Source organism: Myotis daubentonii, chromosome 10, assembly GCF_963259705.1.
Source record: "Myotis daubentonii chromosome 10, mMyoDau2.1, whole genome shotgun sequence".
Taxonomy (NCBI): domain Eukaryota; kingdom Metazoa; phylum Chordata; class Mammalia; order Chiroptera; family Vespertilionidae; genus Myotis; species Myotis daubentonii.
In genome coordinates, this window is record NC_081849.1 from 21,653,714 (window position 1) to 21,666,478 (window position 12,765).

General features: G+C 54.5%; 2 protein-coding genes and 1 non-coding gene across 3 annotated transcripts; 2 read left to right on the forward strand and 1 right to left on the reverse strand.

Annotated features, from left to right (window-relative positions):
• Nucleotides 1-550: 550 nt before the first annotated feature.
• Nucleotides 551-6,641, reverse strand: GCC1 (GRIP and coiled-coil domain containing 1). Its single transcript, XM_059711709.1, has 2 exons — nucleotides 5,453-6,641; nucleotides 551-3,604 (listed from the first exon to the last, which is right to left on the reverse strand). Exons 1-2 carry the CDS (start codon nucleotides 6,482-6,484, stop codon nucleotides 2,309-2,311), a joined length of 2,328 nt encoding a protein of 775 aa, XP_059567692.1. The 5' UTR covers nucleotides 6,485-6,641; the 3' UTR covers nucleotides 551-2,308.
• A 2,210-nt stretch (nucleotides 6,642-8,851) lies between these two features.
• ARF5 (ADP ribosylation factor 5) lies at nucleotides 8,852-11,855 on the forward strand. The gene is made up of 6 exons (XM_059711711.1): nucleotides 8,852-9,045; nucleotides 9,587-9,667; nucleotides 9,998-10,107; nucleotides 10,563-10,634; nucleotides 11,141-11,266; nucleotides 11,371-11,855. The coding sequence occupies exons 1-6, from the start codon at nucleotides 8,979-8,981 to the stop codon at nucleotides 11,455-11,457; spliced, it is 543 nt and encodes a 180-aa protein (XP_059567694.1). The 5' UTR covers nucleotides 8,852-8,978; the 3' UTR covers nucleotides 11,458-11,855.
• A 382-nt stretch (nucleotides 11,856-12,237) lies between these two features.
• Nucleotides 12,238-12,344, forward strand: LOC132211650 (U6 spliceosomal RNA). The gene has a single exon (XR_009447535.1). It is a non-coding gene; the product is annotated as a U6 spliceosomal RNA (small nuclear RNA).
• The last annotated feature ends 421 nt before the right edge of the window (nucleotides 12,345-12,765 follow it).

Sequence of the window (12,765 nt, forward strand, 5' to 3'; positions counted from 1 at the left end):
GACTTGCTTCTTTGCCTGTTTGGTATCATCTCAAAAGTCAAAAGTACAGGAATATTTAGTCCCAGGAAAGCAACAATCATTATGGATCTTTCCATTCTGTTCAAAACCACCTAGAAATAACAACAATAATACAGTATATCCTACATGCAAAGAGATCAGGTACTAAAATTAAGAGATGATGATGATTTACTTTAGCTTTAGATCCCGAGAAACTTTTCCAAGGACACCATAAACCCTGATTTGAAGCATAATAAAGCATTCACAGATTACTTCTAAAGTTTAAAGCAGTAACTGAAAGTTCCAAGCCCACTCACTAAACCCACGAGAACATCTTTTCCCAGTATAGCTGCCTACACACAAACACATACGCATAAATCCCAGGCTAAAAAGCATTAGTGTTGTGAGGGAGGCAGTTAAAGCAGAGGTATCCATCCCTAGATTCAAGCTCATAGATCAATATAATGAAATATTTCCATCCTTTTCATTTACCATTTTCACTCGCACTCTATTTGTGTCCAGATAAATATATACCATTATGGAAGCACATACGTCAAGTTGTTCAGGTTTAATGATTCCATGGTTTGTTATTAACACTTGAACATATCACTTCTGTCCCATTAAGTCCATGCACTGTTTGTAGTTTGTAGATAGTCCAGGTCACCCAGCCTCCCAAGCAGAACATTTTAATCAAATTCCTTTACACCTCCAACCCTCACAGAACAGCTCTATGATGAAATAATGAAGATACAGATTAGTCATGAGTGGCAAAGCACTGGTCTTTAGGGTCCAAAGATCTCTATAACTGGCAAGAGCAGTTGGGGGGCAAAAAACAAATAGGGGAACTGACACTGTTTGAACCCCCCTTTTCTGAGTCCCTTCTTCCCAGACTGCCTGAAAAATAAGCCTCCTTTCCTTAAGTGCAGAATGAATCTACTTATGCAACTTCTAATATAAGAAACCCCGCAGGAGAGGGAAACGTTATAGTAACACATGTGGGAAGATGAGAAGTGTGGACTAAAACTCTATTACCTCCCTGAGTGAGTGGGAAAAATACCCTGGTGACAGTAACCATGAACACCTTAGCCAGAATGCTGTCCACGGAGCAGCAAGAACCCCAGCCTGGCCCTGGCTGAACTTACGCCACTTTCCTGTGAGGTTCCCAGCAATCTTCTTCCTCTTCCCTATAAACCTCCGAGCTAATTCCTTATAGCTAGGTAGGATCAGAGCTTCCCAATAGGACCCCTCTCTGCAAGAAACTAGGATTCTTTTTTTCTTTTTCTTTTTGTTATTGATTTGAGAGAGAAAGGAGAAGGAAAGAGAGATAGGGACATCAAAGATGAGAAAGAATCATCGATCTGCTGCCTCCTGCACTCCCCCTACTGGGGATTGAACCCAAAATCCAGGCACGTGCCCTGGCCAGGAATTGAACTGAGACCTCCTGGCTCATGGGTCAAAGCAAAACCACTGAGCCACACTGGATGGGCAGATTTTTTTCTTAATGCAAGTTCAACATTGAAGAAAAGATAGCATTTACTAACACATCGCAGGTCAACCATAGGCAGGCTGGTTAAGGGAGGGGCGAGTGTGAAAGGTCTATTATAATCCTATCCAGGCCAAAAACAGGTCACTCAGGAAACCCCGAAGATCAAACTGGTGCTCAGGGTTTTCTCTAGGGTGAGCAAGTGTGTTCTGTGCAGATGGATCAGATTGTACCCAGCCCTAACTAGACCAAGCCTCCCAGTTCCAGGATGAACTATTCCTTGGCCTTCTGGACTAGTGGACACCTGTCACGATTTCAAACTTCATGGCCCCTCTCCAGCCTGGATTTATGTCCCCAGATAATTGGGGCAGCAGTGGACCAGACTCAGATTGTGATGATGGAGAAAACAGCCGGTCCTGTGTGTGTTTAGAAATTGCCTGAACGCCCTTTGGAGTCACATTTACTCCTAGCTCTGTGCTAGGAGAACAATGTCAAAACAAAAAAAAGTCTTATTTTCCAATATTTTCCTACCATTTCCCCAACTTTTGTACCTCTCAATCTTAACCTCTCCCCCCCTCTCCTCCTCACACACACACACACACACACACACCACCACCAGAAGATGTTGTCAACATTCCAGTATCTCTAGGGCCCATGGATAAGCAGCATTAATGGCATTTGGCAGAATACCCCACCCCACTTTGAAGACTCCTCCAAGTTCAACACTGAAGAAAAAAATGATAAGGTAAGAGAAGCGGGTGTAGAAACCAGAGCCTGTCTCTTCTCACGAAAGAGGCATGGAAATTTTAGGAGTCCGTGAAGATGACGTCATCTCTTGCCTGAAGGCCACCAGCCACCACTGGGTGGGAGGTGCATGATCACTTGTTTCTCCTCTGGACTGAAATGCAAGATAGTCAGGATGGCTGTGAGTGTCTGCTGGCGGCCCAGGCTGTCCGGCAAGGTCAGGAAGCGGTAAATGATGTTTTTGAGGTACTCCAGATTGGCTCCCTCCCGACTCTGGTCCCTGGTGTTCTTCTCAATGTGGCTCTGCAGGACTCCAACCTCCTCTCGGTGCCGCTCCCCCTCCTCCAGCAGCCGCTCCTGCAGCTGATGCACCTCCACCTCCAGCCTATGTTTCTGCTTCCTCAGGAATGTGATCTCCACCTCCTTGCGGGCCAACTGCTCGGCGTACAGGAAGAAAGTGGGCTCGTTGGCCGCAGCGAGTTGAAGTGCTTGGGTCAGGTTATCCGGGGACGCTATGTCAGCCGGGTCCTCAGGATCCCCGCCACCTACGGGGCTTCTGCGTCCTGGCAGCACAGAAGACAAAGCCACAGACCTCAGCTGCTCCAGCTCCAAGTCCTTCTCGGCCAGCACAGCCAGGGCACGGTCCCGCTGCTTGTGCAGCTCCTCCTCCAGTTTCAGCGTGCGGTCCCTGAAGTCCAGCTGGCTCCGCTCCAGCTCTTGCCGGTGGTGATGCTGCAGCCGGGCCAGCTCCTGCTTCCAGTCCTCGGCCTCCTGCTGGTGCTGGCGCTCGAGCTCCTCACAGGACAGCCGCAGGGAGATATACTTCTCCTTCAGCTCTGCAAGCTGCTCCTGGGATTCCTCCAGCTCCTTGGCCAGGTTACCGTCTTTGGTGGTCTTGCTCTTGAGGACGACCTGGGCCCTCATCTTGTACCTCTCAAACTCTTCCTTCAGCTGTTTCAGCTCCTGCTGGTAGTAGAGCGCAGTAGCCTTCTCCCCATCGGCAGCCTCAGAGCTGGGCATTATCTCCAGATTGCAGAGCTTCTCTACATCCAAGGTCACCTGGCTTTTCCTGGCCGCCACCTGCAGTAGCCTCTTCAGCTTCTCCATCTTGTCCTTCAGGACATTGACATCCAGACTGGACTCTTCTGCATGGCTGTCTAGAGGGGACCGGCTGGAGACTGCAAGAGCCAGCGTCTTGTTCTCCAGGTCCAGCTGCAGAATGCGCTCCTTCAGCTTCTGGATGGCCAGCTGGTCCTTCTGCTTGGCTTTCTCATAGGTGCCCAGCAGCTCCGACACCTCAGATATTTGGTTCTCCAGGGCTGCCACCCTCTGCTCTTCCAGCTGAGATTGCTGGCGTAGTTGATCCTCTGCAAGGGCTGTCTGTAAAACAAGGGAACAGATAAGAAATCCATCCAGAAAAGCCACGAAGCTCTATGGCAAACTTTGAGAAAGCAAGATAGGGGAGCAAGAGGTCGGGAACTGACCTGACACGAATGGGAACTGAGGATTTTTCTGTTGATTTGAGAGCTCACAAAAGTTCCTGTAACCTGCTACGGTTCTGCTCCCAATCACAAGTTATACCAAACAATATAAGAACCTTTGTATATCAGTCCTTATTCTGCTGTAGTGCTTCCACTCTCCCATTACACACTGAACTCACATATTCAGTATGTTATCCTTGTCTCTCATGTACATCCCCAAATCCTATTAAGAAATCAGGTGATGCCCTGGCCAGTTGGCTCAGTGGGTAGAGCATCAGCCTGCAGACTAAAGGGTCCAGGGTTCCATTCTGGTCAAAGGCATATGCCCAGGTTGCGGGCTCGATCCCCAGTAGAGGGAAGGGGGCATGCAGGAGGCAGCCGATCAATGATTCTCTCTCATCATTGATGTTTCTATCTCTCTCTCCCTCTCCCTTCCTTTCTGAAATGAATCTACACTAATAAAAGAGAAAAATGGTAATTGGCGTACGACGATACCCTTTTCATTGGCTAATCAGGGCTATATGCAAATTAACCGCCAACTAAGATTGGCAGTTAACTGTCAACAAGATGGCAGTTAATTTGCATATGTAGGCACAATGCAGGGAGGCGAAAGGGAAAGCAAGAAGAAGCCCCCTGCCACTGACAGTGATCGGAAACCCAGGGGGGAGCTAAGAGCTGGGGGGCAGGGCAAAGGCGGCCCTGGGGCCACCTTTGCCCTGCCCCCCAGCCATGATCGGAGAATCAGGCGCCTTTTCTGCCCTGGCCAGTGATAGCAGGAAGTAGGGGTGGAGCCAGCGATGGGAGCTGGGCACGGTCGAAGCTGGCAGTCCCAGGAGCTAGGGGTCCCTTGCCTGGGCCTAAAGCGAAGCCCACGATCGCGGGGCCGCTGCAGCTGCGGGTCCCCGCTGCCCGGGCCGGACGCCTAGGCCAGAGGCGTCAGGCCTGGGCAAGGGGCCGATCCTGCGATTGGAGGGTGATGGGGGTCAATGCCTGAGGGCTCCCAGTATGTGAGAGGGGGCAGGCTGGGCTGAGGGACACCCCCCCACACACACACCCAGTGCACGAATTTCGTGCACCGGGCCCCTAGTAAAAATATATTTAAAAAAAGAAATCAGGGGACATATTTTTCCTCTTCAATATTCCTGGGAGGTTCAAAACTGAGTTGGGCCGAAACCGGTTTGGCTCAGTGGATAGAGCGTCGGCCTGCGGACTGAAAGGTCCCAGGTTCGATTCTGGTCAAGGGCATGTACCTGGGTTGCGGGCACATCCCCAGTGGGAGATGTGCAGGAGGCAGCTGATCAATGTTTCTCTCTCATCGATGTTTCTAACTATCTCTCTCCCTTCCTCTCTGTAAAAAATCAATAAAATATATATTAAAAACAAAAAAACTGAGTTGGAGCTCTCTCCACACTGAACAGAGGCACTGTAAAGGCAAGTCTTTAAAGGCAAATCTTGACTGAAAGCAATTACAAGAGGTTATTTCTTCAAAGAAAATTCCCGTTGCCCCCTTCAGTCACCCTCCCTGTAGGCATATACTGCTACCTACACATAGGCATATACCTACAGGCAAACATACTACCTTTCATTGCACAGCTGCTACGATACGCTTCACAGAGCACAGCTGGTAAGATGCCAATGCCCAGAAATTCAGAGCTGTCTGGCTCCAACCCAGCTGACACTCAGGAGAAAAAAAGCCTTAATATTTCCCACTTCAGGCTAAATGATTGAAGGAGATGAAGATAATTACCTTCCTCATTTCCTGCTGCAACTGGGCCTGGAAATGGCTCTTAAGGCAGGCGGCCTCTTCCTGAAGCTCCTGCAGCCGGGGGTCTGGCCGATTCTTCTCATCTCGAAGAGCCTGCAGCTCACCTTTGAGCTCCTCCACCTCCCGGGTCAGCTGTTTCGCCTGCAGTTCAAACCCTTCCACCTGACCAGCAGCATATGCCCGCCCAGCCAGGGCTTCTCGGGCCTCTTCCAACCGGAGCTCCAAGTCTTGGCGCTGGGTTCTCTCCTCCTGCAGCAGCTTCTGGAGCTCACGCAGCATCAAGGCATGGTCGCTCTGCTCCTGGGCCCGATCGTGCTGTTGTGTGATAAGGCGGGCTTTGGTTTCTGCTATCTGCTCCTGCAGCTCCTTCAGTTCTCCCTCCAGACGCTCCCTCTCCTCCTCTGCCTTTTTGCTGGCATCCTCTAAGTCCTGTTTCATCTTCTTCTTGTCAGCCAGGTAAGAAGCTTCCATGCGGGACTTCTCCTGGGTGACCGTGGCCAAAGAGCTAGTCAAAGTGGCCAACTGAGTCTTCAGCTGGTGCAGTCGTTTGTCCACCTCCCCACCCGCAGACTGCCCATCCCCGCTGCTGCTGCTAACACCGCTCTCTGACCCACTAGCCTCTTCGGACTTTGGAGGTGGTGGTCCACGGGCCAGTCTGTCATCTTCTGCCCCAAGCTCACCCTTGGTGCTAGCGAGGCTGGCCGTGGTATCCAAGCTGGTGGCGGTCCCAGTGCTATCCTCGCTGTGCGTGGAGCATCGGTCATCCACGCAGTCCGGAGAGGTGTGGCCTGGAGGCTGGACACCGGCGAGGCCCACGTCCGCCTCGTGGGATACCGACAGCACCTTGATGCTGGCCTCCAGAGCCTCTTTCTCTTTCAGGAGGCTTTTATAGGCGCGGACCACATCCTTGAGCCGTGTCTGGTACTGGCTGAGCTGCTGCTTCTGGCTCTCAATGGTCTCCAGCAGGTCCCTCCTGCTCGGGCCACCCCCGAAATTCATCCCAAACTTCTCCATGAGGATTCAGAGCTGGTCACGTTCCACGTCAGCGTTTGGACAACCCGGTGGAGGGTCACGAAGACGCTGGCAGATGATGTTGTCCCCGAGGCCGCATAGCCGCTCCTCCCAGCTTCCGAGACCGAAGCGGGGCGGCGGGGCGGCGGGGCGGCGGGGCGGCGGGGCGGCGGGGCGGCGGGGCGGCGGGGCGGCGGGGCGGCGGGGCGGCGGGGCGGCGGGGCGGCGGGGCGGCGGGGCGGCGGGGCGGCGGGGCAGCCTGGCAGAGCGACCCGGGTCCCTGCACCGAGGGCGGAGGCGGGTCCTACCCTAGCGGCGGGGCGACGCCAGCACAATAGGAGCGCACTTCCAGGCCTCGCCCGCCCCGTCTCAGCGGCCGCTCCGGCTCCTCGCTCGCCGGGGCTTCAGCAGCCGCGGCCGGGCCCGGGCCCACGGTCCGCAAGGGTTTGAGCTGAGCGTAGCTGCCCCACCACGACTTCCTACCTGCAGCGGCCCGTCGGGGGCGCTTCCGGGTCCGCTGGAAGTGACGACAGCACGACGCCACAGGCCCCGCCCCCAGGGGCACGGAGTGGGCGGGGCTACTGCGGCCCCTGCGTGGGAGCCGCCTTTTGAGAATCTAGCGGGGCTGCAGGTGGACCGCTGTCTCGAAGAGCAGAGCAACCGCAAGTTGAGGGCACGCGGTGCCGGTGGTTGCAGGAGGTTCGCCTGAGCTTGCCCTCAGGCTGCGATCCGCAAGGCACCAGGCGACGTCGCACTGTCCTTAGCAAACATGCGGGTGAGCGAGGTCCCCACTATTTGAGGGCTCAGTACCTTTGTACCTAAAGAGCAACAAGGAAGACTCCCATTTAGACCACGAAAACAGCAACCCTTTCTAGGCCAGCCTTTGGCACCTACTAGGCGTATAGTATAATAAGTATTAGCACCCTTCTGAATCTGCTGAGCTGATTCAACAAGTGTTTGTAGAGGGCACCCTATAGCCAAAACGTCTTTCCCAAGTGCCAACAACTATATGCCAGAAGCTTCACAAGAGTTTTGCTATGTAGTCATACCATAATTCTGCTCCGTGGGTATCTTTAGCACTGTTTTACAGATAGGGAAACAGGAAGCACAGAGAGGTTAAGTAGCATGCCCAAGGTCACACAGTAAGTTTAGGAATCCTCTGCAGATCAGTCCCACTCTCAACATATCAGATGCCATGCCAGATAATCACCCTGGAGAGACAAGGTCCTGCCTTCAAGGAGCTCACATCTAGTGAGGAACCAGGCCTGCAAATACAAGTCCTGCCATCATACCAGCGTGTATAAGTATATTTAATGTGAAATGGAAATTAGGAGGGAGGCCTATCTAGGGGCGGCAGAGAAGGCTGTCAAGGAAAACATTCTGGGATTTGAAGGATGAGTAGTGATTGCCCGTATAACTAGAGATGCGGGAAACAGGTATTCCAGGCAGAGGGAAACGATTGCAAGGACTCTAGGGCTTCAGGGAGCCTGGCTCACCTGGAAAGCTTGGAGAGTCATCTCAAGGCAGTAGTTTAGGGTATGTGAAGGAGGCGGCAACAGATGGGGCTGGCGTATGGACCCAAATTAAGGCATTTAGATTTTGTCCTGGGTGGTAATACACTAAATTTTAATTGCAAGAGTGGCATCGTCAAACTTGTATGACTGGGTGGCGATACCAAGGGGCAGGAGACCTGTGAAGAGGCTAATTCAATCAGAAGGGATGGTAGTGAAATTGGGCAGTGACAACAGGGATGAGAAGAAAGAGGTTAATAACAGAGCTAAAGATCCAGAACTGATCTGATTGTTCACCATTCGTGTGTTATTACGCTGGGACTCTTTTAAATGTACTCTTTGGCCTTGTTAAAAAATAAAAATAAAAAACAAAAAGCCTGCTTAGGAATGCAAGCCTATGACTGAAGCGTAAAGTCATGCCCTCGCTCCAGGCGCTGAGGGGGCAAAAGGGAGGACTAAGACCTCAGCCCGGAGCTCCCGCATCCCTGAGAGGGTGGTGCCCCCAGTCCATGCTGCTAGTTACCGAAAGCTAAGCCGGAGCCCGGAGTGGGCTGAACGCTGCAAACCAAAGTCCTGCGGCCGCCACGGGTGATGGAGGAGGGGGCCACGGTGCAGAGGTGAGCCGCTCGGAGGCCGGCTCAGCAGCCGCAGATGTGACGGGCGCGCTAGAACCAGGTGGGGAAACCTGACCCTTTCCTCCTTCAAGCTGGCGCGGCGCGCAGCCGGGCAGCGGAGACGCGGTCAGCTTCAGTTTCTCCGGAGCCGGAGCCCGAGCCCGAGCCCGAGCCCGAGCCCGAGCCGCGGGGCGGGGCTGGGGGCCGGCCCGGCGGGGGCGGGGCTGCAGTGACGTCGGGCGGGCCGGGACGCGCGGAGGCGGTGGCGGCACCTCCTCCTCCTGCTGCTGCCGAGCCCCATCCCCCCCGCGACCGGCCGGTTCCAGCCTGCACCCCCGTGTCCGCGCCCGTGCCCCCTCCCCCGGGCCCGCCATGGGCCTCACCGTGTCCGCGCTCTTTTCTCGGATCTTCGGGAAGAAGCAGATGCGGATCCTCATGGGTGAGGCAGATCGAGCGCGCGGCCCGGACTGGAGCGCCGGCCCCCGCGCAGCCCTCCCGCCCCCGGTCCCTCCAGCCCAGCTCAGCCGACCCCTGACCCTGAGTCTCCCACTCCCCCACCCCGCGGGCCACTGCTCTCGGGCGGGTCGCGGTCTGCAGCGCCGACCCCGGGCCCTGAGACCGGGAGCTGCGGGCCTGGGTGGGGTGAAGCGCCCTCCGCCCCAGCCCGGCTGGTGAGAAGGGAGGATTCCGCCCTTGGAGACGACTTTTCAAAGGAGCGGGCTCTCCTCCCTGACCTTCCACCCCGAGTCCTCTCCCGACCCTCCTCTCCGGCTTTGGGTTCAGGAGTTGGCGCTCGCTCGCCACCCAGACTGCCCTCCAGGCCCGGAAGGTGGACCACAGCGCTCACCTGCAGGCGCTGGGCTCTCGGCCCCTCGCCCCATCACCATCATCACCATCAGCTGTCCTGGCCTTTCCCCTTCCCTGGTCTCTAGGGGGCTCCCTCGCTCCTATCTCTATCGCCAGGCCCCTCTCCTTTGCAGTTGGCTTGGATGCAGCTGGCAAGACCACAATCCTGTACAAACTGAAGTTGGGGGAGATTGTCACCACCATTCCCACCATAGGTGAGTCCGGAGGCCAGGTTGGAGGAGCGGGAGCGCGCCGCGGCTGACCTCCTCGGGGTCTACCCCCCACTCTGCACCCCAGTGCTGGGAGCTGACACCAGATACAGCTACCTGAGAAGTGGGTCACGGTATCTTTACGTGTTGGATGGTGCCCAGGAGGGCTGGATGTGCCCTAACCCCGCCCCATTTGTGCACTGCTGGTCTCTGGGCTTCTGATCTCTTGGGCCTTGACCATTGCCCTCTGGTTTTGTGTCCCTGCTGAATTCACCTAGTTTTAGTGAATTCCTTACTTTCAGGACTTTTTCTCTTTTTTTCCCCAATTATCTGCAGGCTTCAACGTGGAAACAGTGGAATACAAGAACATCTGTTTCACAGTCTGGGACGTGGGAGGCCAGGACAAGATTCGGCCTCTGTGGAGGCACTACTTTCAGAACACTCAGGTGGGGGCAGGGATGTCTCCCCAACCCCAGGGGAGGGGGTGCTAGGGTTAGGAAGACTGAGATGCTGGCCTAGTCTGGGCCCCCAGGCCAGGTTAAAGCCCTGCTCCCTTCACCCCCTTCCCCTTTTGTAAGCTAGCTTCTCATCATCCTTCAGAATTGGCCTTAGTCTTCTGAGACCCAGCCACCTTAGGGGTGTTCTGAGAAGCAGGGTTGGGGCCCAGGGTCCAGGCTGCCTGATCTAGCTCTCATCACCTCTCTCCCTGTTCCCACCTATGTCTTTTAGCTAGATTGCTTGCCTGAGAGCAGAAGCTGTATCCTTTGCAGGGTGCCTCCACTTTGTGCCAGGACATCTGCCGAGCCTTAGTGGAAGTTTTTAGAGACGATTAAAGAGAGAAAGAGCCAGACTAAAGTATGTCCTAGACGGGAGTGATTGCCCCACCTTCCTTTCTGCCCAGGGTCTCATCTTCGTGGTGGACAGTAATGACCGGGAGCGGGTCCAGGAGTCGGCTGATGAACTTCAGAAGATGGTGAGCGCCAGGGCCCTGGGACTGAGCCCTCGGTGTGGAGACAGGGCTCTGTCGTGGTGTGCAGTCAGGAATGCCTCTCGGGCCTTGAATGTGTGTTTCTCTTTGTGGACGCAAACACAGAGAGACTCTCACCCTGTTTTGAATTTGGGTCAGGTGACAAGTACAGGACATGAATTTTCACACCCTCACCTCTGCGTCTGAGGAGTGAGTGGGAAGAGGGGAATATGTGGCGGAGAGGAACATCATCTTACGTTCTTGCTTTTCCATTTCGAAATTTTGTCATTTTGATTAGGGCAATTACTCAAATTAGAAAAAGGCTCTTTCTAGACTGAAGGCCAAGATGGCCTCCAGTGAATTATAACTGTGTGTCTTGTGTTCAGCAGTAGACTACACAATATTTTGTTTTCCCCACAAGTATGCTAGAAGGAGGGCTTCCCTGCACAATAGGGAAGAGGGAGCCTGGGGACCCCAAAGGACCCCAGATTCCACCCCTTGGCCTCTCTCAGCTGCAGGAGGACGAGCTGCGGGATGCGGTGCTGCTGGTCTTTGCCAACAAGCAGGACATGCCCAACGCCATGCCCGTGAGCGAGCTGACCGACAAGCTGGGCCTGCAGCACTTGCGCAGTCGCACGGTGAGGGTCCTGCCTCTCCCCAGGGAGCCACAGGCTGGGCAGGAAGTGAAGGCATCCCCCTTTTCTTCCCTGACACTAACCTCTTTCTTTCCTTCTCCCCCCAGTGGTACGTCCAGGCCACCTGTGCCACCCAAGGCACAGGCCTATACGATGGGCTGGACTGGCTGTCCCATGAGCTGTCTAAGCGCTAACCAACCAGGGGCCGGCCCCTGCTGCCCGGAGCCCCCGCGTGCATCCCCGGGATCACCAGACTCCCGGACTCCTCAGGCAGTGCCCTGCCCTCCTGCTCCTCCTCCCACAGACACAGGCCTCTGCTCCTGCCCCTCCCGCCTGCATGTTCTCTCTGTTGTTGGAGCCTGGAGCCTTGCTCTCCGGGCACAGAGGGGTCCACTCTCCTGCCTGCTGGGACCTGTGGAAGGGGCTTCCAGGACCGAGACCCTTTCTTCCAGAGGAGGAGCAGGGACCTGGGTTTACTTTTGTTTGTTCCATTTTGGGCATACCCTTGGGGCCAGGTGGGAGGGGAGGGGGACTCCGGGTGGTGCTAAGATATGGCACTGGATATTGAGTAATAAATTTGCTGTGGTTTGTACATGATGTGGCCTGTAGCCTAGTAGTGGGGGCTGGGTTACTGGATGCAACGAGACAATATGGGGGAGGTTCAAAGCAGCTAAGGCTGCAGGCCCAAACCCCCACCCCCCAAGCACACACGCATACATGGCTGCTGCCTTCCTGTAGCTCAGCAGCTCCCTCCTTATTGAGGTGGGAAGTACTGCAGGGGTTCCAGTGGAGGAAATCCTGTTTCATCCCAATTCCAAGGGGCCTTTGCTGGGGGTAATAGGATCTAACTTCTTGCTTCTGTAAACCGCATAACTCTCCTATCCTATCCATCTCCTAGCCAGCTGCGGTTCTTAATGATTACTATCACATTGAAATCTGAGGGGGAGGGAACACCCGTTAAAAACAAGAGTCCTGTGCTCGCTTCGGCAGCACATATACTAAAATTGGAACGATACAGAGAAGATTAGCATGGCCCCTGCGCAAGGATGACACGCAAATTCGTGAAACGTTCCATATTTTTAAAAAAACGCACAAGAGTCCTGAGGTACACTGGGGAAAACATGAATATGCATCTTTGAAGTCACGCAGCCGATTCTGTGGCCTGTTCGCCTGATTTTGTGAAACATTGGTAGGGCCTAGGGATTACAGTTCCTTACTGTGCACCACTGGGACTCTACCTGGGTAGACAACCCCCGCCAGTGGGGAATAGGGCCAGGGCTGTGGGCTACTCTCCAAGCGTGACTCACTCTGCCCGTTTCCCTTTGCAACCCAGCGAAGCTTAAAGCCTACCATTGCCACCCTTTTCCTAGTATTTTATTTTATTTGCTGTTCTCCCTTCTTTCATGTCAGTTTCTCCAGGTTGTGGGCTATTTTCTCCATGAGCTTTGTAGGAAGTGAGTCCCGGAGGTAAAGGCTAACAGAGACTCTGGGGGTCTGGCTGG